Here is a 26,798-nt window from a genome sequence, read left to right as displayed (position 1 = left end):
AAAGAACAGCCTCCTTGAAGAAAGTCAGAGTTGATCTTATGCAAGGTTTTGGAAAACTTGGTCTAGGGACTGGTGGATTTTCGAAAGTACCTGTTTATAGATTAACAGACATTCAACTGTTAGTGTGAACACTGGAATAAGGCTGTTATTGAGTGGCTTACTTTCTATGGTCACTGGAGCGAGGCATTTGCTGATTGTCTAGAGGCATCGGACGGTCTGCTAACTGGTTGACTTTCAGAAGGTGGAGTCTGTCATTAACTGCACACTTTCAGAGGCATGCCGATCTTCAGAGCATGTGTACTGATCCGAAGTTATCTCTAATAGTGATTACTGGTTTACAGCTTGAGACTTTCGCAAAAAGAAGCCTTATCTTTTCTTTAATGTGGGAAACAAGAGGGGCACCTGGGTGGCTCAGTTGGTTAAATGTCTGACTTCAGCTCAGGTCATGATCTCACGGTTCGTGAGTTTGAGCCCTGTATTGGGATCTGTGCTGACACCTCAGAGCCTAGAGCCTGCTTCGGATTCTGTGTCTCCCTCTGTCTCTGCCCCTCCTCCACTCACATTCTGTCTCTCTCAAAAATAAATAAACATTAGAAAAAAATGTAATATGGGACACAAGACTTGCCATTCTCTGTCCCCCCTTGTGTTCTTCCCTCAGCCAAACAAAACAGGAGGCTACAAAGGGTTGTTCAGATCTTTATTTGTGGAAATATGAATTTCAGCTAGTGTTGCTGTTTAACTTAAGTACCAATTACTGAAGCAGAAAAAGAGCTGAAATTTCATTATTGGGGGAAGAAAAAAAAAAACAACCCACCACACCACAACTGATTATGTTAAAGCTGACCTGACAAAGTCAATCCAGGATGCAGGACATCATTAAACGTGAGACCTATATACAACACACCTGGCCACACCACCTGGGTCAGCTTAGCCTCTTCTCACTCACCAACCTCATTTATTTGCTTGGAACACCACGTATTATTAATTCAATGCTTTATCTGTCTCCTGTTCTCTATCCGTCTGCCTTGGAGGAAGTTTGGTCTCTCATTCATAGATCACGTGAACTAACACAGCCCAGATTTCTAGGCGTCCATCTGTACAGCTTTCTTCAACCCCCTCAATTCATCTCCCACACATCATTGCCGGAACAATTTCCTTTAATATCTTAAAAAAATTTTTTTTTAAATGTTTATGTATTTTGAGGGAGAGAGAGTAGGGGGACGGCAGAGAGGGAGAGAGAAAATCCCAAGTAGGCTCTGAACTCTCTCAGCACAGAGCCCAGGGCAGGATTCCATCCCATAAACTTATGAGATCATGATTGGAGCCAAAACCAAGTGTCAGACAATCAACTGAGCCACCCAGGTCCCCTTCCTTCAGCATTTTTAATTGATACCATCAATTTAGGATAAAATTCTAACTTCTTCACATGGCAAATAAGCCTTTTGTTATCTGGCATCTGTGTTTGCCTCAAACTTGTAACAGATCATTCCCTTACTCCTCAGTTCTGTACTTGAGTTCGCACAAAGTTCCTGATAATTACCAATCTGTACCTTTACACATGCATAGTCCCTCTTATTTAGAATGGTCATTTCCCCCTCTGAAGAGTTCCTATTCTTCCAAAGCCTGGCTTAGGCACACTGCCTCTGGAAAGCTTTGTCTCCAGGTTTCCTTGGCTAGGTTCCATCTTCTCTTTCTTCAACCTGTGCAAACCCCTAACATATCTGCATTGCAATACAGTCATAATCTATCAATTTGCTTGTTAAAGCTATATTTACATACTATGACATAATTTGCTTCCTCGTTTGCTAGTCTCTCAACTCCATTCCATCCCCTTCCCCCAAATTCATGGCATCTTTAAGAGCTGTGTCTTTCTTCTTAAGACTACCAGTCTGTAGGGGCGCCTGGTGGCTCAGTTGGTTTAGTGTCCAACTTTGGCTCAGGTCATGATCTCATGGTTTGTGAGTTTGAGGGCTGCATTGGGCTCTCCACTCTCAGCACAGGGCCTGCTTTGGATCCTCTGTCTCTCTCTCTGCCCCTCTTCTGCTCGCATTCTCTTTCTCTCTCAAAAAATAAACATTAAAAAAATTTTTTTAAAGACTACCAGTGTGCAGTATAGTAGCTGCCCCAGAACTAGGGCAAAAACAAAAACAAAAACAGAGTTGTTTATAATTGCCTTTTGTTTTCCTGAAATTGTGTGACACATGAGCATACTAAGTGGAAAACCTACTTATGTCATGAAATCATTGACATATCTTTCAATCTTTTGGCACAGGTATTAGATTCATGAAACTTCTTTGGATAGCTCTTTCCACTATGAATTCATGTATATTTAATAGCTTTAAATTTGAAATAATTGCTTAATTAATGTACCTAGGATGACAGCTCCGTGTATAGCAGGTATACTTTCATGATAAACGACTTCACAATAAATAAATAATAAATTCTGAGAACAGAATGAGTGATTGGTTAGAAAATTCCCAATTCACAGCAATTACTAGAAGGACCAAGGATGAAGAGAACAGACTTTTATTTCTATTTGTAAATGAAATCCATGCACAAAATTTGACATCAGGTCAGGAAAAGGACAAACCCCAGAAACTTAAGAGGTAGTTTATAGTTTTTTCTTCTTTTTTTATCTTTTATTTGGTCCTTTCCTCTAGAAGGGTATAATTTGATTGCATCTTTTATATGCTATTAAGTGTTAGTTGTAAAAAAGAAGTATTACTGATTTATGTCTTTTTAATGAAAAATCCAGGGCACACCTCCCCTCACCCAGATGTTTATGACAATCACATATGACCTCTAGCATACACTGCTGTAGAAAGAGAACAATTATTTTACAAATGCCGGAAGGGTCTCCGGTTGTGAATTCTTCATTTTAGGTTATTTTAAGAGTGCCTGATAGGCACGAACACTTTCTACTTTCCTCATTATCTATTACATAGTCAAGGCTTATCCTTGGAATCCGGAATCTGATGAGGCCTAGGTTACAGGAAGATTTTTCCTATCTATTACATTTGTATTTTACACATGTATTCTGCTGAGCTTTGGTTTAAGGCTTTCGCACATGCAAATCTACTTTCTAGGGGTTCTCTTCAATGTGGATTTTGTAATGATTAGTAAGGGATGACCTGTGGTTGAAGAGTTTCCCACATGTGTTACATTCATAGGGTTTCTCTCCAGTATGAATTCTCTGATGGGCAATCCGTGATGAGCTCTGTCTGAAAGTTTTCCCACATGTGTTACATTTAAAGGGCTTCTCTCCCGTGTGAATCCTGCGATGCTGAATAAGAGCTGAACTTTGGCCAAAAGATATACCACATTCCTCACATCGATACGGTTTCTCTCCTGTGTGAATTCTCTGGTGGTTACTAAGGGATGAGTTACACCTGAACGTTTTCCCACACTCGTTGCATTTATAGGGTCTTTCTCCAGTGTGCATTCTCTGATGTTGAATGAGGGCTGAACTCTGCCTGAAGGCTTTCCCACACACTTTACATTTACATGGTTTCTCTCCAGTGTGAATTCTTTCATGGATGATCAGTGTTGAGTGGGAACTTAAGGCTTTACCACATTCATTACAGTTATAAAACTTCTCACCAGTATGAATAATTCGGTGTCTATTCAGTCGGGAAATCGAAGTAAAACCTTTTCCACATTCGTTGCATCGATAGGGCTTTTCTCCAGTGTGAATTCTTTCATGCTGAATAAGAGATGCGCTCTGACTGAAGGCTCTCCCGCATTCACTACACTTAAAAGGTTTCTCTCCTGTGTGAATCCTCTGATGATAACGAAGGGATGAACTAGACTTGAAGGTGTTGCCACATTCATTGCATAAATAGGACTTCTTTCTGAGGTGAATTCTCTGACATCCAGGAAGGCCAGATGCCTTTCTACCTGGATTATATTTATGGGGATTTTCTCGAGCGTGGATTTTTTGATGTATAAAAAGGCCAGATCTCCTGCTGAAGGATTTACCACACTCTTTACATCTATAGGATTTCTCCACAGTATGGGTTCTTAGGTGTTTATAAAGGGATGTACTAAGAGTGAAGGCTTTCCCACATTCTTTACACACATAGGGCTTCTCTCCAGTATGAGTTATTTGATGTTGAATGAGAGCTGAACTTTGGTTAAAGGCTTTTGAACATTCTTTACATTTAAATAATTTCTCTCCACTGTGGTTTTTCTCATGCTTGCGAAGGGATGAAGTGTTAATGAAGGTTTTTTCACATATACTACATTTATAGCGTTTCTCTGCTGTGTTGATTTTTGGCTGATTAAGTAAATACGGATTCTGTTTGAAGCGGTTTCCTTGTATTTCACATTTTGGTGGTGTTTCTTCTCTGGGGACCATCTGTTGCTTAACAAGGACTGACTTTGGACTGAAGTTTTGGCCAAATTCAGCATTTTTATGGCTTTTTTCTACAGCAAGGATTTTTTTGTGGGTGACTAAAATTGTCTGGACACTTTCTTTTTTCTCTTGCCTTTTCTCTACTCTGTATTCATAAATGCAGGGTTTTTCTGATTTAAAGTCCCAGGGTCCATTCCTTTTGGATCTTCTCATTATCAGCTCTTGGAAGGAAGAATCTTGTGTTTGAGTTGACTTCGTGGTTTTGTGACTGCCCTTCCACCCTGGGGGGGAAGAAAAAACTAAAGATGTTTTTTGTGATACAGTATTTGGTTACTGAGACCAACTGTAGAGAATAAATAAGTATTGATGGTATTTAAATAAGGTCTTGGTATCTGGCCAAACATAAGAGGAAAACATAAGAAGAGGAAAACGTTAAGATTTAAGCAATATAGAAAAAGAATCAATGGAAACTGAAGTACTAGGGTGGAGAAAAGAATAAAACAAACCTATTTAAAGAAGGTGAGTGTAGGAGTGACCAGGGGAGCATGAGTTCAGAAAGGTAGTCTAGGATCAGAGTCCAAAGCCATGAAAGACTCCAAAATTATTTTCATAACCTTTCTCTTCATTGTGCGTAATCTATATCTGAATCTATATCTGTAGTCCTTTCTACTTTCCCTCATGCCAAATTCCTTTGTATACTTCAGATTCAGTTCAGAAGTTAACGGAGTCCTTTCTTGACTGAGTTTCCACACTCCATTCCCCTTATTATAGCATTTACCACAGGATTTAAAAATATGTATTCTATACCTCTTTATTTTCTTTTTTTTTTTTTTTTAATTTTTTTTTTCAACGTTTATTTATTTTTGGGACAGAGAGAGACAGAGCATGAACAGGGGAGGGGCAGAGAGAGAGGGAGACACAGAATCGGAAGCAGGCTCCAGGCTCCAGGCTCCGAGCCATCAGCCCAGAGCCCGACGCAGGGCTCGAACTCACGGACCGCGAGATAGTGACCTGGCTGAAGTCGGACGCCTAACCGACTGCGCCACCCAGGCGCCCCTACCTCTTTATTTTCTTAATGTTTAATTTTGAGAGAGACAGAGCGTGAGCAGGGGAGGGGCAGAGAGAGAAGGAGACACAGAATCTGAATCAGGCTCTAGACTCTGAGCTGTCAGCACAGAGCCCGACATGGGGCTTGAACCCATGAACCGTGAGCTCATGACCTGAGCCGAAGTCAGACACTTAACCAACTGAGCCACCCAGGAGCCCTTATTCTTACATACCTTTGTATTAGATATAATTATATATCTACCTACAGCTAAATATAAGACTTTCTTTTCTACCATAAGTGTTCTCTTGCAACAAGCAGATTAACATGCCCAATAACAGAAACTCCTGATGGCATCTGAATTATATATGAAATGTTGCTAATTTTCCTTAATTACTTACATATTCCTGATTTGAACAATGTCAAATATTCTCAATTCCTTATCTCTCTCTCTCTCTCTCTCTCACACACACACACACACACACACACACACACACACACGATTTAAGCACCTGAAGTTACCTTCCCGGACAGGACATTACATGGGTGATGGGAGTTCATCAATGGGTGATTACACTCATGGCCAGTACAAATAGAAACATGTTATAGTTAATCCAGAGGTGCCAGAGATAGGCATGATGCCAAAAAGGTGTGTGAAGCTGGGAAGGCAGCCTTGCTCATGCATCAAGCAAAAGAGGCTATGCAGACAGTGTAGAAAAGAGTCAAAGATAAACAAGGCAGGTATAAATGTAAAAAGGTAAAAGAGACCTAACGTGCTAAAGTGGTGAAAAAAAAAAAACAAAACAGAATTGAACTCAACAAATCTTAAAATTGGGAGAGGATGCAGTTGAGAATATTAAATTTTGCCAGGGGAATGGCTGTGCATTTAGTTTGGCATCTTCTCCTGGGCTAGAGGTAACTATTTAAAAGGCTCCTATGGGGAATTCCCTTGTACTCTTGGTGGGAATGCAAACTGGTGCAGCTACTCTGGAAAACCGTGTGGAGGTTCCTCAAAAAATTAAAAATAGAACTACCCTACAACCCAGCAATGGCACTACTAGGAATTTATCCAAAGGATACAGGAGTGCTGATTCGTAAGGGCACATGCACCCCAATGTTTATAGCAGCACTATCAACAATAGCCAAATTATGGAAAGAGCCCAAATGTCCATCAACAGATGAATAGATAAAGAAGATGTGGTTTAGATATACAATGAAAAAGAAAAATCTTTTTACTACTTGGCAATGAAAAAGAATGAAACCTTGCCATTCGCAACAATGTGGCTGGAACTGGAGGGTATTAACGCTAAGTGAAGTCAGTCAGATAGAGACAGATACCCTATGTTTTCACTTGTATGTGGAATGAGAAACTTAACAGAAGACCATGGGGGAAGGGAAGGAAAAAATAAGTTACAAACAGGGAGGCAAACCATAAGAGACTCTTAAATACAGAAAACAAACTGAGGGTTGATGGGGGAGGGAAAATGGGTGATGGGCATTGAGGAGGGCACTTGTTGGGATGAGCACTGGGTGTTGTAAGTGATGAATCATGGGAATCTACTTCCGAAGCCAAGACTACACTGTATACACTGTATGTTAGCCAACTTGACAATTAAAAAAAAAAAAATCCTTTGCATCTCACTGTGTCTGAGATTCCTATCTGACATTCCCTTTCTCACCTGTGTACAAATTCTCTCTGCTTGGTGAACATAATATATTCTGCTTTTTCTTTTCTACTAGTTAAAAAAAAATTTTTTTTTTAACATTTATTTATTATTGAGAGTCAGGGAGAGACAGAGCATGAGCAGGGGAGGGGCAAAGAGAGGAGGAGACATAGAATCCAAAGCAGGCTTCAGGCTCCGAGCTGTCAGCTCAGAGCCTGACGTGGGGCTTGAACCCATGAACCATGAGATAGTGACCTGAGTCGAAGTCGGATGCTTAACCGACTGAGCCACCCAGGTGCCCCTCTTTTCTACTAGTTTTACTTCTCAGTCTCCTTCATGAATAACTTTTTCTGTTCCCTTTTTAATATTTGGTATCCCCTATGGTTTGGAATCTGCCCCCCCCCCACTCTGCACAACCTTCTTGATGAATTTTACCTGCACTCGTGTCTTTATTATTTATTGTAAGGGAAAGAGGAGCATTTTTACTTTTTGCCAACACCTTCCTCATCCCTTCTCCAACTCAGTCTTGCTAACTTAAGACTGGAGCCCTGAGCACTGGGTCAGATGCCTAAATGGTATTTTGTTTCTCATGTCTCACTGTTTGTGCCATGGTCTCCTAGTCTTCTGGCCTCAAGTCTTGGTATCTAGTAGTTTAATCTCCATGCCGTAGCCAGAGTAATCTTTTTAAAATCCACATTTTAGCATGCTGCCAACTTCCTTAAGATCCTCCAAATTTATCTTCAACAATTCACATGTGAGGTCGAGTATCTAATACTTGGTGGGGACTAAGTGGAGGCAGGGAGGAGAGAAATCACTCGGGAGGCTGCTGTAGTTAGGCAGCTGAGCAAGAAGATAGAGGAGGCACAGATAATGCAGCAGGATATCATTTCAGGAACTGGTAGCAGGACCAGGCTTGCTGATGGATGATGTGTGGGGTGCTGAACAGGAATGAAGCAGCTAAGAGATTACGCCTAGGTTTCTGGCTTGAAAACGATGAATGCTGCACAAGCTACCAGAAGACCAGGAGAGGGGCAGGTCTGAGGGGGCCTTCTATTTCAGATGTGTGTGTTGTGGCTGAGATGCTTTCACAGACCCTGAAGGAAGATGCTGAGGCATTCAGTTGTTATGTATTTTGGAGCCTGAAGAAAAGGTCAGAGCTAGTCAGGTATTTGGGAGTTCTCCATAGATAAATTTTACTTAAAGCTGAAGAACTGAGAAGTCACTTAGGCATGGCAACATTAGAAGTCAAGAAAAGGAGGAAAATCAGATGCCAGAGGAAGAAAGTACTTCAGGGAAGGAGTATGTGAGCAACTCTGGCAAATAATGTGGGGACTATAAACTTAACCCTGCTTGTGCCAAGATGGAAACAGTATGGGATTTAGTGACCATGCTTTTCGTGGAGAGCGAGGAAGAAAGCCCCACTGGGGTGTACACAGGAAACAAGGGGAGGTGATAAAATAGAAACATCAAGTAGAGAAATGCTCTTGAAACGTCTTGTTTAAAGCCGAACAAGAAATTGGACATGGGATGGATGGATTTATTATTGACTTATTTTTTAGAGAGAGAGAGCATGTGAGTGGGGAGAGGGGCAGAGGGAGGGAGGGAGGGAGGAGGAGAGAAGGAAGGGGAGAGAGGGTGTGTGTGTGTGTGTGTGTGTGTGTGTGTGTGAGAGAGAGAGAGAGAGAGAGAGAATCCCAAGCAGGCACCACGCTCACCATGGAGCCAGACACGGGGCTCGACTGCACAACCCTGGGATCATAACCTGAGCCAAAATCAAGAGTCGGATGCTCAACTGACTGAGCCACCCAGGCGCCTCATTTATCAAAAAGTTAAAAAGCACCTATAATATACCTCTATCCTAGGCACTGGTGATCCATAAGACATCCCAGATCCAGTAATGAAAAGAAACAGTTCAGGAGTTCCCAGTTTGGTATTAGAGACAAAGAAGAAATAGGATATCACATCATGTGATAATTTCTACAACAAAATTACAAGGTAGAAATGGACATGAATGTGAGCTGAGAGCACCACCCAAACTACCCTTAGTGGAGGGTGCCAGTAGGGAAGGGGTACAGGTGGTGGTTAGTTTTTTGGCAGAAACATATAAGATGGGATTTTAAAGGCTTAGATATAGGCTGGATAGTGTGAGGCCTAAAGCACCATCAAAATCTTTGAACTCAAACCAGCTTTCCAGACTTTGTTCCCACCTTATCCTGTAGGTGGACAGATTCAAAGTTATTTCTTTTTCTTTTTACTTTTTTAAATGTTTATATGAGAGTGAGCTCAGAGGGGGAGGGACACAGAGAGAGAGAGGGAGACACAGAATCTAAAGCAAGCTCCAGACTCTGAGCTGCGAGCTGTCAGCAGAGTTTGACATGGGGCTGGAACCCACAAGCAGTGAGTTCATGACCTGAGACAAAGTTGGATGCCTAACCGACTGAACCACCCAGGCTCCCCCAGATTCAAAGTTATTCCTATAAAAACATCATACGCACTGCAGTCTCAGAGACTTTCTACTAAAATCCAAGGACTGAGGGAACTACATGCCAGGAATTATACAGAACACCATGACGGGGTAGTATACACATCCGTACACCTCCACCATGTCTGTGTTGGTGAAAAAGAAATGCTGTTCTCAAAATTTTGTTGCTAATTCTAACTTTTAAAGCTTTTTACTATGGAGAATGTTCAACATATACCAAAAGTAGAGCGAACTGTACAGTGAATTTCTAAGCCGGCTTCAACCATCACCAATGTTGTTTCATCTACTGCCTTGTTAGGAGTTGAACTGTGTCCCCCAAAAGGATAGGCTGAAGTCCTAACTTTCAGTAACTCAGAGTGTGACCTTATTTGGAAACTGTCTTTGAAGAGTTAATCAAGTTAAGATGCGATCACTGAGTCCTCATCCGGTATGACTGGTGTCCTTATAAAAGGGAAGTGTGGACACAGGCATGCGCAGAGAAAAGACCGTGTGAAGGCACAAAGGAAGAACACCAAGTGTCAAGAGAAGCAGAAACCAGAGTGGCACAGCTGTAAACCAAGGAACAAGGATTTTGGGCCACCCCCAGAAGCAAGGAGGGAATGTACCACAGTCTCAGGGAGAGCGCGGCCACATCAATACCTCGACTTTGGATTTCTAGCTTCAAGAACTGTGAGACGCTAAATCTCTGGTGAAGCCACGCAGTGTGGGATTCTTAGAGCAGGCTGAACACAGTACTGCACACCCCTACATCTCTTCCAGTGTGTTGCGGGGGGACCAGGTAGGTCCCAGATACTCTATCATTTCACCCATCCTATGTCAGAACATGCTTCTCAAAGATAAGAACTCTACTTGTAAACATAACCACTTAAGCTTACTGAGATTGGGAAACTGAAGGGACCCCATTAAGGACTGCCTTTTTTTTCCTGCCTCTATTCTTGCCATGACCTGCACCCCTGCCTTACATGTGCCTTAATGTATGTCCTCCTTGTAAAGGTCAAGGAGTTAATGCTATCTTTGGAGTCTTCCAGCACAATAAGTAACATCTCAGGAGAGATGGGGCAGGGTCCTCAGGTACTTTAAAGACCACTGACTTGAGACACCTTGACCCAAGACTCCTGGCTCCAGGGAATAAGTGACTCACAGAGGGCACTTGAGCACTTGTCCTTGTTTCGACCAGTTCCTGGCTGCCTAAAAGCACGCACACGCCAGACCACTGTCCTTAGTAGAAGCCTTGCACCCCAAGCAAAGATGAGACACTCTTCTTCCCTGAGTCTCCCAGACACTCTGTATCTGTGCGCTCTCTGTATCTTCAATAACTTTTGCTCTCACTTCCTCTCTGCTTGAGTTTGATTTCTATCCTGTGTGAAGCCAACAACCCTCTTGGTCCCACAGGACCACCTCTGGGTCCTCAGATCTGCCCTACCTATTATTTGAAGTTATTATTGCCTATAAGCTAACTAAAAGCTGTGCACTAATTCCCGTGGGGGGGAGAGGGGCAGTTCCCACACTACCAACAAGTAACAACCTAGGAATTCAACTCAGTTCAACGAGCTACCTGGAGACAGCATCAGACCCTACAGGTTGAGGGCTCAGTCCTACAAGACTGTCCCCTGACCCCTTCACATACCAGTTGCAAGTCCAAATTTTCATCTGTGCTTCTGATCAATGGGCTATAAGTTGGGAGGTTCCCACAACCCCCTCCTTAGTTTTAATTGCCTAGCATGGCTCCCAGAACTCAAATATTTCACTTACTAGATCACTCGTTTATTACAAAAGGACATCACTCAGGAAAAGCCAGATGAGAGATGCATAAGGCAGTATTCAGGGGAAAGCGAAGCTTCCATGCCCTGAGTGCACCACTGTTCCTAAATCTTCAAATGTTCACCAAACAGGAAGCTCTCTGAACTCTGTCCTTTTGGGTTTTTATGGAGACTTTGTTACAAAGCCACAATTGATTAAATCATTGGATCATTGGCTGTTGCAATTGATTTGACCTCCAGTCCTCTCCCCTCCCCGGAGGTCAGGGAGACGAGACTGAAAATGCCAACCCTCTAATCACAGCTGGCTCTCCTGGCAACCAGAGCCCATTCTTAGGTGGGGTCCCAAAGTCACCTCACCAACATAACAAGTGATCATTATTGCTCTCATCAATAGGAAATTCCGAGAGTTTTGGGAGCTCTGGGCCAGAAACAGGGACGAAGACCAAATATATATTGTTATAAATTAAAATATCACACCTAGAAATCACTAAGGATGTTTATTCAAACTGCTGTGATAGGGGCGCCTGGGTGCCTAAATTGGTTAAGTGTCCGACTTTAGCTCAGGTCATGATCTCACAGTTCGTGAGTTTGAGCCCCGCGTTGGGCTCTATGCTGACAGCTCAGAGCCTGGAGCCTGCTTGGGATTCTGTGTCTCCCTCTCTCTCTGCCCCTCTCCAGCTTGCACTCTGTCTCTCTGTCTCAAAAAAAATTTAAAAAAACCATTTTTTTAAATTCTAAGTTCTCTTCATCCTTTCTTCTTTTTTGCCTTCACCTTATAGATAATGGCTTTTATTGATCTGCTTTTACTTTTTTTATTTTTGGTGGGGGGAGGGTGGGGAAGGGGCATTTCCCTCCTTTTATTTTTTATTTATTTTTAATGTTTATTTTTGAGAGAGAGACAGAGCGCGAATGGAGGAGGGACAGAGAGGGAGACCCAAAATCCGAAGCAGGCTCCAGGCTCTGAGCTGCCAGCACAGAGCCTGACACGGGGCTCAAACCCACAAACCGAGAGATCATGACCTAAGCCGAAGTTGGACGCTCAGCTGACTGAGCCGCCCAGGTGCCCCGCTTTTCCCTCCTTAAAAAAAAAACCTAATCAAATAGACACTTCTGTTTTGGTGTCTCCTTCTTCCTTAGCTAAAAGTACTATTTTCTACATTTCCTACACTTTCCCCCACTTCTTAATAAATTGTGGAGATCACCCCAAAGTGGAATTTACAGAAGTCTTCCTCACAGAAGTCTGTGTGAATGTGCCACAGTTTATTCAACCAGATTGCTGTGAAGGACATTTGGGCTCTCACTGTAATACATCACGGACTTTACACGGGTAGGGGGTAAAGGTACAGCTTTACAGCTTTAAAGTGATACCCATCATGCGAATCAGCAATCATACCACCTATCAAATCGCAGTCCAAACTAGACCTGCTGGGCCAACATCATCCAGGGCTACTCCCCGGAACGAGGAAGCCCTCTATGTGCTGCCATGGAGGGTTTCAATACACATCAGGTGAAAGGGCAAAATAACGTGTGCTGTGTGCTCTAACCAGAGTGGACAAAGGAAAACGGAAGTATACGGAGAAATGTCTGTTTATATGCACAGGAGGGCTCTTTCAATGCTGTTGCTATCTCTTCTTCAAATCTGATCTTCTACAGTATCTTGCACCTGTTCACTTCCTCCTGCCCATCACCCCTCAGGGGCTCTGTTCTGGCTTCTGTCCTCACCGCCACCCACGCTAAGGCAGCCATGACCTCCACGTGGCTGAGACAAAATGTTCTCTGCAGTTCCCACCTAACTTACTTCTCAGCAGTGTCTGACAGTGACCCCTGTTTTCCTGGAGATGCTCTCTTCCTAAGCTACACATTCCAGCCTCAGTCTCCTTTGTTTACTCGTTGTCCTAGTGATGTTCAATCCTTGGGAGTTCCTCAGGGCTTAGTCCTTGGACCTCAATTCTCCCTGCTCTGCACCCTTTCCACAGGCCAGCTTCCATTCCAAATATATATGCTAAGCAAGACTTCCGCTCTCCACACCCAATTATACAGGAGCCCACTGAACATAGTAACTTAGAGGGTTCAAAGACTCCTCAAATTCAGCATGCCTACAACTGAATTCTTGATCATTCCCTCCAAGCTGTATAAACCCTTGTCTCTGTAATCAAAACTGTTAAGAGGCATCCTTAACCCCTCTCCCGCAGCTAATCAACTTCCAAGACTTGTTCATTCTACCATCTAAATGGGTCTCACACTCCTCTACTTCTCCCCACCTCTACTGTTACCAACCTGCTGTAAGCCTTGACCTCAAGGACACCAGGCCTCCTAATTTTTCCTTCTGCAGGATACCTACATTTGTCTTCCCTGTGGGCCCATTTTTCTCCACCTGGCCATGAAATGCCAGAGTTCCTCGAGATTGAGTTCTCGGCCCTTTCTTGCTCTTACTGTACTCTGCACCCAGTCCATAGACTAATTCAAACGCACCCATTGTTTCAATTACCCAGTAACGACCAGGATTTCCCAAATTTACATTTCACACCCAGTCTATATTTTGAGGGGTAGTACTCCAAATCTAACAGGTTATTTGACCTCTCCCCTGGGATAACTGGGTCAATCAAAAGCAACTTAATTCATCCAAAACCTTATTTCTACCACCCCCCAAATCTGATCTCCTTGTAGGGTCACTATCTCAGTGAATGAAATCATTACCCATCCCAGAAAGAGCCACAAACCAAGCTCCCCTGATAACCCACTTCCATTGTCTTCATATCGAATCCATCTCCAAGCCCTGCTTCTCTTATCTCCCAAGTGTCTCTGAGATTCGCTCACTTCTTTGTGTCTCCATAACCACCAGCCTAGCTGAGTCATTCACGTATTCATTAACTGGAAGCCTACTCTGACTGACATGTTTTCGGTACTGGGGAAATGGCAGCAAATCAGACAATCCCGCCTGAGGGAGTTGATAGTCCAGAGAAGGGATAATGAATGAATATGTACTATCATGCCATGAGAAGCCCCCTGAGGAAAACAGAGCATGGTGAGGGGATACAGGATGTGGAGGGAGGGCAACAAGAATTGAGCTGGATCTATTCAAGAAAGTACCACCTCAAGGAAGTGTCAGTGGGCTTGTGGACATCAGGAAGAAGAATGGGGATGGGGAGGGAAAAACAAGTGCAGAGTCCCCGGGGTGGGAGTCTGCCTGGCCTGCCTGACCCTGCAGGGTGGCCACAGTGATTACAGTTCTCAGATGAAGGGCAGAGCAGAAGGAGGGGAAGGTGAAGAGACAGCCAGGGCTAGACCATGTAGGCTCCAGATGCCACTCTGGGGACTCTGGATTGTGCTCCATGTGATGGAAACCACGAGCAGTTTGTGCATGAGAGTGAGATGACCTGACATTTTTCCATTTTTTTTTTTTAACATTTATTTATTCTTGAGAGAGAGAGGCAGAGCATGAGCAGGGGAGGGGCAGAGCGAGAGAGGGACACAGGATCTAAAGCAGGCTCCAGGCTCAGAGCTGTCAGTACAGAGCTGGACACAGGGCTTGAACCCACAAGCTGTGAGATCATGACCTGAGACAAAGTTGGACACTCAACTGACTGAGCCAGCCAGCTGCCCCATAATTTACCTTTTAATAGAGCATTCTGGCAGCTACAAGAACAGATGCTGGTGGCAGTAGGGAGGTGCAGGGCCATGCAGGGGTCTTGTTGGGGAGTGAAAGGGACAAGGACAAGACTGACCTGAACATACTGGACACGGCTCCGGAGCACCTGGGCTCTGCTTTCACCTCTTAAGAGATTCACTCTTTAAACCACCACCTGCTGGGTCACTAGGCTGCTAAGGGCAGCACTTTCGTGCAAATTAGAAGACCCCTGCCCCCTGTGCAGGGGCAGTCCTAGCACAAGTCCTAGCTTGGTGGGTGGAAGGCAGCTCCCAGGTGGCCCCCTGGCTGACCACGTGGCCCAGGTTCCGTCCACCCTACAAGGCTTCTTGCGTTCAGATAACAAAGGAAGAGAAAATGACGGAGAAAGAACATATTTTCATTGGAGGTAATTGTTTACCTAGATCATTCTTGCATTTTTAAAAATGTTTATTTTGAGAAAGAGTGAGCAGGGGAGGGGCAGAGAGAGAGAGACAATCCCAAGCAGGCTCCCTCCTCAGCAAGGAGCCCCATGCAGGGCTCGATCTCACAACCGTGATATCAGGACCTGAGCTGAAATCAGGAGCCAGTCACTCAACCAACTGAACCACCCAGGTACCCCTCCCTGCATTTTTTGAGTTTTAGATTTCCAGAATAGTTCGACTTTTGGGTGTAAAGCAAACTCATGATGTGTATCACCTTATTACAACTCTTCCAGAAAAGCACAACCTCAGTGATTACAGTTTAGGCTCATTTCTTAGGCAAGAGACTCAGAAGAGACACACACCCTGCGTGCCATCTCCTTCCATCTCTCAAGTTAAAGCCTACATACCTGGGATGACGGTTCGTTTTTGTTCTTTTTGTTTTGTTTTTCCTATTTGTGAATAGTATTGAAATAAAAGTAATTTTTTTTTTAAAAGAGGATATTTGGAGGCAGTTAGAGGTTCTAGGAGTCCTACCCTGGGAGCACGGGCTTTTCCATCACTGGCTGCCCAAGGGGAAGGTTTTGGTTTGGGTCTAGAGTGAACAAGCCGAGGCACTCCCATGAACACCGGCTCCCTCACCCGTGCTCGCAGGGGAGTGAGCTGCCCTTGGGAGGGGAAGCTGCTCTGAGGTCCCCTCAGTCCAGGCAGATGGAGCCCCCCAACCCCCCAGGAGTACAGGACAGACACAGCCACATGCCCGGACTCCCAGGGTGGCCCATGTGACTTCCACCTCTGAGGGAAGAGAGGGAGTTCATTCCATCCAGAGACACCCACATACTGGTCAGCTGTGATGTCCTTATGTCCGTCCGACATCCACCCACAGTCTACCCTCAGGGACGTCTCCCCAGAATGGAGGAGGAGGCTGACCGGACTCCTACCCCACCACCCGGTGGCCCCAGAGCCTCTCAGGACAGCTTTGGACTCCAGTCACACTATCTATTCCCCTTAACTGAATGAATACTCACTTCACTCGGATTCATTAATGGATCAGAGGCTCCTGAGGTCAGGGCAAAGGGAGCCCTGCTCTTCCTCTGACCTTCCATGCCAGACCCGGCTCACACCCAACAGTGGGACTGAGGACCCTCCTCAACCCCACCTGGTTCCCTGATGGCCTGCATTCTCTGATCACTTCGTGGTGGCCTCTACCAGCTTCCACAGAATTTGTGTCCTTCTTCCAAATCAAAGTTAAAAAGATAGAAATACAGACAAGGGTGGTTCCCACATCAAAAACCTCAACCTATGGCAGGAAGAAGGCTCCCCTGACCTGGGGGCTGGGGAATGCGTCTGCCCATCCCACGGGACCTCTGTGGGGCCCACAGCGTGGGGGGCCGTCACTGACTCGTGTGGACCTGAGGACAGCCGGGACCAGTCCCCACTTCCATGCCAACAGGCTCCCTGTCCGCTGCAGGCTGATCTCTGCAGAGGGTAAACCCGGGTCCGTGGCCAGGTACTTCCGACTCCTCACGCACTGTGTGTGGCTCTCGGACACAGTCCAAATCCTGTGTCCGGGCTTCCCTGGCTCAGTGGGTTTTGGTCCCTGCTGCTCTCTCCTGGCTCCCATCAGCACCTGCTGGCTTCCTTTCTCTGCATAAACACACATGCCCTTTTCTGTGCCTGGACTATTTCTCTGCATCCTCAGATCCCACCTTCTCGGGAAGTCTTTGCCTATGAGGCCCCTCTCCCTCCACGCCTTCACCTCTCCTGCTGCTAGGCCCATCCCCTCCTGCTGCACCTGCCCCACTCTGGCTGCACCCCCGGGCCTCCCACCCCTCTCCTCCCTCTGCTCCCCCTCTTGCCACGTGCTCTCAAAGCACTTTGCATCTTTCCCGTGGGGTCCTGACCAGCTGTCATTCCATACCCTCTCTTTACTCAGTTCCTGAGCACTTGTGTCCCCACTGGAACATGACCCCCAGCCGGCAGGACCTATGTCTTTCTGTCCGATGTCGCATTGCCAGTGCCCAGCGCAGAGCTCATTCACCCTTTATTATGGGACAGGAAAGCCATGGGTGAGGGTTTGCACCTGGATGCTCCAGAGCCCAAGCCTACCCCCTCCCATTCATCAGCTCTCCTTTCCCAACTTTCATGACAGCAGCCTCTCCTATTCCTCTCCTCTGATGACTTCTCAGGCTCAGACACATTCTTCTTTCCTAACCCACCTTATAAATGGTGAAATTTCCTCTGTGCCCTTACCTGGGTCAGTTCAAGGTTTCAAATGCCACCTTTGTACCCATGGCACTTGCCAGTCCCTACACACCTCACAGGACTGTCCACCAGCATCTCTACTGGAGCATTCCACTCCCATCTCAAGTGAGACCCACCCCACAGTGAACTTGGCTACACCGGCAACAGAGGGGCCCCTTGTCTTCCCTCCTGGGCCCCACTGCACAGACCTTAGAAACATCTTGCCAACATGACTGCAAGTGTCTCTGAAAGGTTCCACATCAGGTTTTCCCTCACTTTAAATCTATCCCCCACAATGCTTCCAAAGTGACCATTCTTATTAAACTCCAATTGGGGTGCCTGGGTGGCTCAGTCAGTTGGGCGTCCGACTTTGGCCCAGGTCATGATCTCACGGTTTGTGGGTTCAAGGCCCACGTCAGGCTCTGTGCTGACAGCTCAGAGCCTGGAGCCTGCTTTGAATTCTGTGTCTTCTCTCTGCCCTTCCCTACTCATGCTCTGTCTCTATCTGTCTCTCAAAAATAAACATTGAAAAAAAATTAAAAAAAATAAACTCCAATTATTACCACCTTGACCCCCTGAACTTAGGAACTAAACTCCTAAAAGCTTCTGCCTGCCTGCCTGCTTACCTTTTAGAGACAAACTAACTGCTGGAACAGAAAAAGAAACATTTGAGGAGGCTGCCTGAGCAGATCACCTGAGCAGATCAATCCACAGTGCCAGAAGTGACCTTGATCTCTCTATGGCGCTAGAATCCCTTTCTCTATATCCATCCCAAGCCCTAATAAAAGCAGCCTTATTTCCCTTGTTCCTGGAGATGTGGCTTTGTAAATTATTTTCCACAATCTCCTTGCTTCTACAAATAAAGCTGACCCTGTGAGACAGTGCCACCTGGTGTAGTCTGTCTACACCTCACCAAGTAGTCAGCCCACTTTGGTTCAGTAACAAAATTGCATAAGGACTCCATGAATATATTCTCTGTGAAATATTCAGATTCCACATAAGTAAAGCCCTCTTTCATCCTGCCCATTCTTGATCCCCACCCCCGCCCCCATTCTCGATTCCATTCCAAGTGGGACTACTGTTACCAGCTAAGGTGTGTCCCCTAACCTTTCTCTCTGCACTTCCACACATATTATACATACAAACAGCCACGTAATTTTCCTTAAACACAAATGGGGGCACATCACCATCATGCTCTGTGACCTGCCCTGGAGCTCTGGCCACACCAGCGTGCTCTTCTGTCTGACGTGGCGCTCCATGCCAGGGCAAGGGACTTGCCACAGCTTCTTAAGCCATGCCTTTATTGGAAGACCCCTACATTGTTTCAGATTTAGGCCAATTTTTCTAAAACACCAAGACCATATCATTCTCCTGCTTAAAATCCTTTCTTTCCATGGGACAGTCCATCTCCAAGAATCTTGTTAAAGCACATTGTAACATGGCCCCTGCTAGCTTTCTGACACCCTTTCCTTTCTCAGCTCCTTGTCTCACATGCATCCCCTGAGCCTCCATCAAAATGAATTCTTTGCCATTCTTCAAATACACTGTTTGCTGACTGAATACCTGATGTGCCGCCCTCCTCTGAGAACAGGAAAGAATAAGAGGAGATCCCGAGAGATTCACTTGGGAAGTGATTCCTGCAGAATAAGAGGAGGCTCCTGTCTGGGGCCTTAGTGTCCCCTCCCCGCCACTTCTTGAGGACAGAGAAACTTCCCCAACCAACATCTCTAAGCCCCACCGTCACTTAGTAAACAGACTGCTGCCCAAAGCAGTTCCCGGGCTCCTCCGTCCCAGCCACTCACCTAGAGAGGGGCCTCCAGGACTTTCTTTCTCTACCTTCCAGGGATCTTCTCCTTGCTGCAACAGGGAGATCACTTTTGGTTTGGAAAACAGGAGTCCTGCTCATACACAAACAAAAAGAGAGAGAGAGACAAAAAAGACTTGGTTTTGTTTTGACTCAAAGAGGCATCATAGACCTGAGCAGAAAACTCAGGGCATGTTACAAAGAGCTTCTGGGGGTGCTCCAGCTGTGCCCCCACGATGTTGAGGGCATAGTGTGGGGAAAGGCAAGGGACCTGTAGGACACGGCTGTGCAATAGTTGTATGTTAGGGAAACATGATAAATCTGCAGCTTTAATAACATTAGCTTTCCATAGAAGAGGGAATATGTTAGATGTACACACTAAGTTAATACTTATAAACATGAGGAGGGCACCTGTTGGGATGAGCACTGGGTATTGTATGGAAACCAATTTGACGATAAATTTCATAATTTTATAAGTATTTCGTAAAAATACTTACAAACAGGTACCTATGAACAAAGTAGCTTGCTGAAGATGAGGAAACACTGACTCCCTTTCTACGATGGTAGCCGTCAGCAAACTATGGGTCATAGGCCAAGTCTAGACCACTGTTTATTTATGTATGGCCCTCTGAGCATGGTGGTATATGTTACAGAAACCAAATGTAGTTCACAAAGCCTAAAATATCTTCTAACTGGCTCTCTGCAGAAAAAGCTTGCTGACCCCTAGGAAAGCCAAGCAAGAAAGGTAAATGGTAGGTCCAATGAACAAAGCCCTCTGTTGAGAGGGGTGCAAACAAACCCCAGAACAATCAGTGAAATGACTCCCAAACTGTGAGGAAACTTCTAATGTGCAATTATAGACCGGAAAGGGGAGGATTATCAATACCACCTCCTTCATTTCCGTGTGTGGGGTAATTCCATGCCTATAAGAGGGGAAAATGTGTTTAACATTTATTTATGGTGATCTGACACAAACCTAAGGGTAAAACTCAACTAAAGGTTTTGTGTGTTTTTTTTTTGTTTTTTTTTTTTTTTTGAGAGCATGAATGGGGTAGGGGGCAAAGAGAGGGACAGAGAATCCCAAGCAGGCTCCATGCTGAGTGTGGGCTCCATGCCATGACCTGATGATGAAATCATGATCATGACCTGAATTGAAATCAAGAGTTGGGACGCTCAACTGACTGAGCCACCCAGGTGCCCCTCAACTGAAGTTTCTGATGACCCATGCCTTTTATCCAAGGAAGCAGGTGCTGACTTATCCTAATTTCTGAATTTTTTTTTATCTACAAGAGAAAATTTTCTTACCCAATGAGACCAGGTTACTATAGTTCTCCAGCATCACGTCCTGGTACAAGTTTCTCTGAAAAGGACCCAGCTTTCTCCACTCATCCCGCGTAAAGAGCACAGCCACATCCTCAAACGTCAGTGACACCTGTAATGACAAGCCATCCCAGCTCACCTAGGACCTCCCATCACACAGAGTGAAGAAGGTGGCAGTGGTGGGTAGATGGGCTCCCATGAATGCTTCTGATGTTATTCTGGTTTCTGAAGGTTTCAGGTCATTTGTTTAATGAACAATCGGCCAGTGACAAATATATACTTAAGTGTTCATGAAAGCATGAATTGTTAACCAGGCCCTGTGTTAAACACTGTATGTAAGGAGATGTGGGGAGGAATTAAGGACATTAGTGGGAATGTTAATTAGAATAACATTTCTGATGACAATTTGATAATAGATATTTAAAGACTTAAAATGTGTGGATCTTTTAACTTAACAATTACTATATTTGCATCACAATGAACAGTGTGCAAAAATGCACCTCCAAGGTATTTATCATGATGTTACTGATAAAATCACTGCAGGCTTAAGTTAGGTTAACTAACTTGAGACACTTTATTGAAGCCAGAGGACAATAATAATGGACAATATTATTTATTGAAAGCTTTCTTTGGACCAAGCTCTTCTTAAGAGATTTGTATTAACTTTTAGTGTAAATACTTATCTTTCAACAACCCTATAAAATAGGTACTATATTGCCCCCATCTTACACAAGAAAAAAAAGAAATTTGTCCAAACCAAACAGCTGGTATAGAGGAAGACTCACTCCCCCTGTGTATCGACTCTCAATACTACAATACTGCTTTACTTCTTTTTTTTTAATTTTTTTTTTCAACGTTTATTTATTTTTGGGACAGAGAGAGACAGAGCATGATAATACTGCTTTACTTCTGACACCAGACATGTGTTTTCCACACGCTAAGCAATTGTGTGACATCAGCTAAGTGTCTTACGATTTAATTCCATTCTCATGCCATCTACCTGGAGAGAGAGCCTGATTCCACAGGTTAAGTCTCAATCCCACAAGGCTGCCTCAACTTCAGAGGCCAATCCCAAGTCCAGACGGTAACCTGTGCTTCTTACCAAATGGCTATAAATTGCACAGGTTTCCACCACCCCCCTCCTCAGGTTTAATTAACTTGTTCAAGTGGTAAATGCAGGGAAAGTGCCACAATGCAGGAAAACATTTACTTAATAGATTACTGGTTTATTCCAAAAGGATATTATTGAGAACAGACCCGGGAAAGAGGTGAAAGGTATGTGGGAAGGGTGTGGAGCTTCCACGCCCTCCCTGGATGCACCACTCTCCCCACCGACAACTGTTCACCCACCCAGAAGCTGTTGGAACCCTGTCCTTCTGGGTTTTTATGGCCGCTTCATTACATAGGCACAATGGATCAAATCACTGGCCATTACATAGGCATGAATGGCCCTGGGTTGGGGTAGAGAGCCTGAAAGATCAAACCGTCTAATCAAGGTTGGTTCCCCTGATTGGACTGGATCCTTAGGGGCTTTTCAAAAGTCACCTCATTCATATCAACTTTGGCTTGGTTGAAATGGCTTGTTTTGAGTAACAAAACACAGCAATTTCATCTTTATTGCTCTGAAGTTATTTTAAGAATAAAAACCAACTATTATTCATCATTTAGCTTCCAAGCCCTTATAATCTCCTATGTGCCAGGAACAGGAATGAAGACCAAATATATATTTCATACTATGAATCACAATATCACAGCTGGTCAGGGGTAGAGGTAAAACTGCAATTTGGAGGACGTCCAAGGCTCCATTCTTAACTGTTCTGCAAAACTGCCTCTCAATGTCTACCTCAAGGGGTTAAGAAATAAATGGGATAATCTATACAACGGAGATGGATGGTGGTGATAGTCGCACAACAATGTGAATGTACTTAATGCCACTGAATTATACATGCAAAAAGGGCTAAGATGATAATGTCATGTATATTTTATCACAATAAAAAAGCTAAAATGGTAAAACAGATGCATACCTATGTACGTAGGTATTCACACAAAAAGTGAATAGAAAAGGATTCCGATGGACATATACCAAAGGGGTGACAGCAACTATCTCTTGATGCTGGGTTAAGAGCAATTTCGGGGCGCCTGGGTGGCGCAGTCGGTTAAGCGTCCGACTTCAGCCAGGTCACGATCTCGCGGTCCGGGAGTTCGAGCCCCGCGTCAGGCTCTGGGCTGATGGCTCGGAGCCTGGAGCCTGTTTCCGATTCTGTGTCTCCCTCTCTCTCTGCCCCTCCCCTGTTCATGCTCTGTCTCTCTCTGTCCCAAAAATAAATAAACGTTGAAAAAAAAAATTAAAAAAAAAAAAGAGCGATTTCACTTTCTTCTTTATGTATATATTTTTTATTTTCTGAAATTTAATTTTTTTAAGTTTACTTATTTTTGAGAGAGAGAGAGTGCAAGTGAGCGTACAAGCAGGGAGGGGCAGAGACTGAGAGGGAGACACAAAATCCAAAGCAGGCTCCAGCCTCTGAGCTGTCAGCACAGAGCCCAACGTGGGGCTTGAACTCACAAACTGCAAGATCATGACCTGAGCCGAAGTTGGAGTCTTAACCGACTGAGCCACCCAGGCACCCCTATTCTCTGAAATTTTAAACATGAGCATGCAATACATGTATAAGGTAACTTAGAAATAGTTAATATAGATATATAGAAATAATCTTAGCCCTCATAAAAATTTACGGTCCAACTGATAGACCAGAAGAAAACCGTGTGCAATGATTTGCTCAATGAAATTGTGTAGCTGGACAGGCCTGTATGCCGTTTCCCAGTTCAATCCTCATTTTAGAGACGAGAACCAGAAGGTCCAGGGCAGTCAAGACCCAGGTCACATACTTTCTTAGTAGCAGAGGCAGGACAATAATTCAAGTCTGCCTTTAACCCAGCACTCGGTATATTCTCTCTCTGCTCTTAAACACCCTGTCACTGACTTTTACACACAAGCCCGTGCAGGTGACAAAAGGGTGGCAGATGAGGTTAGGGAGAATGCCACGAGGATTCACTCACACACAGAGATGGAGAAGATTCTGGCCAAGAGAGCAACATGGCTCCAATGGAATGGAAGAGGAAAGCCTTAGAGAAAAGCAGCCGGAACGTGCAATGGCAGGCCTCGGCCCAAAGATCAGACACTAGCAAGTTTCACAGGTCCGAAACACAATGTCACAGTGACGGGCGGTGACACGGGGGCTGGGTCTGCCCTGAGTTCTGAGAGAGGCACCAGGGGAATGGCTGGACAGTAATGAGCATGAACCCAGAGGCCAGACACACTTGGGTTTCAATTCAGGTCACCGGGCTTCCTTGAGCCTCCATTTCCCCATATGTAAAATGGGGATGATAATTGCTGTGCAGGCAGGAGAGTGAGAACAAAGGCAAATCCCTCAGGAAGTCCCCCCATGGGACATTAACTGCTACTGTCAGATGAAGGTGAGTCATGGAAGGACCCGTATCTCCCGGGTCCTGGAAACACTGGATGGCAGTTCCCGTCTGTCAGCACTGATATTACTACTGCAGTAACATCATCAGCTCCCAGAGCTGCTACACAGTGACCATCTGCGAGGGCCTGGCCCGATCTAAACACTTTCCATGCACTTGAAGTCATGTGATCCTCTCACCTGCCCTATGAGGTAGGCATGGTTGTGATCCCCACTTTCCAGGTGTGGAAACAGGCACAGAGAGATGGAGCTATTTGTCCAAGGCCCGGAGACAACAACCAAGGAGATGGGTTCAAACCCAGCAGTCTGGCTTAAAAGCCCCACTTGTCAGCCTCTGGATACCCTGCCTCTCCACTACTGATACCCCACGAAATCCTCGCCGCTGCTTCCTGAGGCATCATCTTTCTGCCCTCGCAGTCAAGAGACCTCTCCAACTGTGTCCCCTCCAACACAGGTATTCCTTGTTCATGCACGGGCCTCCCGGGATGGGGTCCCTTCCCTGTTCCACAACATGAAGATGAAAATGGCAGGTCAAGAACAGTTTTCAAGAGAATGCGGAAGCAAGGCACATGATCCACAAGGTTAAGAGGGAGAAAAAACACTATAAATGATGGGTTGGAGAAACCTAGGGAAGGTATAATGGGAAACTCAGGAATGGAAAGAAAAAGCCAAGGGTAGGGAGGGAGACCAGAGTGAGCCAAGGAAGCAGGGCCAGAAAGGAACTGCCAAATGTGCACGTTTGTTTGTTCTGCCCCCACGTGGCATCTTACCTGTCAAGTTAGTAATCATACACTCAATTGAGATTAATGAATAAAAAGTAGTGTCTGTTAGGAAAAGAAAAGAGAAACATTAGACATGCATTGGCAGGGAGGAGGTTAGCATTCCCTACATAATCCACCATCTAACAAGGTGGGCCAGGGAAAAGGGCTTGAGTTCCAGGTCCTGCAGAAGATTGTACTGAGTAGAGAATTTCAGTTTGAGGATTAAAAAAAAAAAAAAAAATCTGTTTCTAAATCTTAGGTAGCAATGAACTCACTTGAGACCTTGCTTCCCTCTGTCCAATAGCCATATCTTCTTTCTGGGCTCTTCCCTTAGGATGGGTGGAGTCTCCAGAAGGCAGATCTGAAAGAAGAAAAAGGGAGCCAGGAGGGAGAAGCCCCTTCTGCTTTCAAACCCCCTCAGAATCACCAACTCTGAAATCCTCACACCACCTGAGAATGACCCCATGTGCCCTCAGAGAGGGAAGTAAGGAGCTGGGAGCAGAAAGGACCAGAGAAGTGCCAGGTCGCTCTGGCTCAGAGAAAAAAAGGGTGTAGGACTTTATCAGCAGCCGCAGCGACTCACTGAATCTCACCGCATGCCAGGGACTGCCAACACTGGTTTAGTCCCGCAGCACAGCTGCCATTGTCAGCACCCCCATTCTACAGATCAGGAAATCGAGGGTAGAGCAGGAGCACCTTGCCCCATTTCACACAGCCAGGGAGGGCGCACCGGGATCTATACCACGCGCCTCCAGAACACCTGCCCCAACCTCGCTGCCTGCATGGGACAACTTTTCTCCACCTCAAGCTTTCCCCACCCAACTCCCCTCCTGTCAAGGAATCTCCAGATTTTTGGAGAAGACTGCTTCGGAAAGGGATGACATCAGTTTTCCTATGGCTGCTATCTGGAGAACAGGCGCAGAAACCGAAAACCTCGGTTCCCGTCCAGAATCTGCCGTGGGGGGAAGCGGACAACTCACTTCTGGCGGAAAACGCATCTCTGCGCCCGCCGTCCAGAGGGCAGTGCCGCCGGTGAGGGGCGGAAACACAATTCCTCACGTTCGCTGACAGCCGTCAGCCGGTAGCCGGGCAGGTAGCGTGCCGGGAACCGGTTGGGAGGGAGCGGGAGGGGGGCCTGGGCCAGTGGGGACAAGTGCCCGACCTGCCGCGGTCACGGGCACGACCGCGGGACGGCCGGTGCTGGGCGGGCGGGCACATCGGGGGTGCCCGGCCCCTGTCTCGCCTGCAACCACAAAGGCCCCGCTCGCGCCTCCCGGGCCTGTGCCCCGCTCCCTGGCGCCGCATCCTCCCGAGGCCCTGGTCCTCCCTCCCTCCCTCCCGCATTCGGCCGACCCTCGGCCGCTCACCTTGCCCTGGCCTCGGAGGTTCCAGGAACCGCGCCTCCCTGGCCGTGCGCCGCAGGCGGAGGCTCCGACGCTGCCCCAGCGGAAAGCAGCCCGGGTAGGGGACTTGTCCCCGAGCGATACTGGACCGACTTCAAGCCCCGTAGCTGTTAGCTCTGGCAGCAAATACCCAGAGTCCCGCGCAGGTCCGGAGAGGTGGGGAAGGAGGCGGGTTAGCAATGGCCGCAAAGCTTCTGGGGAATGTAGTCCACGCGAGGACTCATGCATTCTGGGAGGTGTAGTTCTCCGCGCTGGTCGGTGAGGCGGGGCCCAGGCGAGCTTGTCTCGTGCCCAGTTCTCACTTCCGGGCTTGGGGTGACACTCCTTGGGCTGCGAGGCCGTGGCTCTGGGTTCCTGGGGAAGGAAACTGAAGTTCGCTGAGAGTGGTGCCTTATGATAGTAGGCAAGTAGACAACCACGAGAACAAACCTT

General features: G+C 45.8%; 1 protein-coding gene across 3 annotated transcripts; it reads right to left on the bottom strand.

The window, feature by feature from the left end:
* Positions 1 to 2,510: 2,510 nt before the first annotated feature.
* On the bottom strand, positions 2,511 to 26,486 carry LOC124514811 (zinc finger protein 354A). 3 transcript variants are annotated; one of them, XM_047083106.1, is made up of 5 exons: positions 26,331 to 26,486; positions 25,239 to 25,915; positions 20,706 to 20,832; positions 19,399 to 19,494; positions 2,511 to 4,635 (listed from the first exon to the last, which is right to left on the bottom strand). In XM_047083106.1, the coding sequence occupies exons 2-5, from the start codon at positions 25,269 to 25,271 to the stop codon at positions 3,083 to 3,085; spliced, it is 1,809 nt and encodes a 602-aa protein (XP_046939062.1). In that variant the 5' UTR covers positions 25,272 to 25,915; positions 26,331 to 26,486; the 3' UTR covers positions 2,511 to 3,082. The 3 variants fall into 3 exon arrangements, with proteins under 3 accessions (XP_046939062.1, XP_046939070.1, XP_046939076.1); XM_047083114.1 differs by having other exon boundaries at positions 25,239 to 25,324; XM_047083120.1 differs by lacking the exon at positions 26,331 to 26,486 and adding an exon at positions 24,973 to 25,026 and having other exon boundaries at positions 25,239 to 26,316.
* Between the last annotated feature and the right edge of the window lie 312 nt (positions 26,487 to 26,798).

Source organism: Lynx rufus, unplaced genomic scaffold, assembly GCF_022079265.1.
Source record: "Lynx rufus isolate CCGP_SWC_20201006 ecotype Redwood Valley unplaced genomic scaffold, mLynRuf1.p SCAF_1, whole genome shotgun sequence".
NCBI lineage: Eukaryota > Metazoa > Chordata > Mammalia > Carnivora > Felidae > Lynx > Lynx rufus.
Note: the sequence above shows the minus strand (reverse complement) of the source record. Positions and strands in the feature narration are given on the sequence as shown.

Coding starts and splice junctions, on each gene's coding strand:
- LOC124514811 (XM_047083106.1), bottom strand. CDS start 25,271: ATGGCTATTGGACAGAGGGAAGCAAGGTCTCAA. Junction 20,833..25,238: donor AGAGGGAAGCAAGGTCTCAA/GTGAGTTCATTG, acceptor TTGTCATTACAG/GTGTCACTGACGTTTGAGGA. Junction 19,495..20,705: donor TAGTAACCTGGTCTCATTGG/GTAAGAAAATTT, acceptor GTGTATGAGCAG/GACTCCTGTTTTCCAAACCA.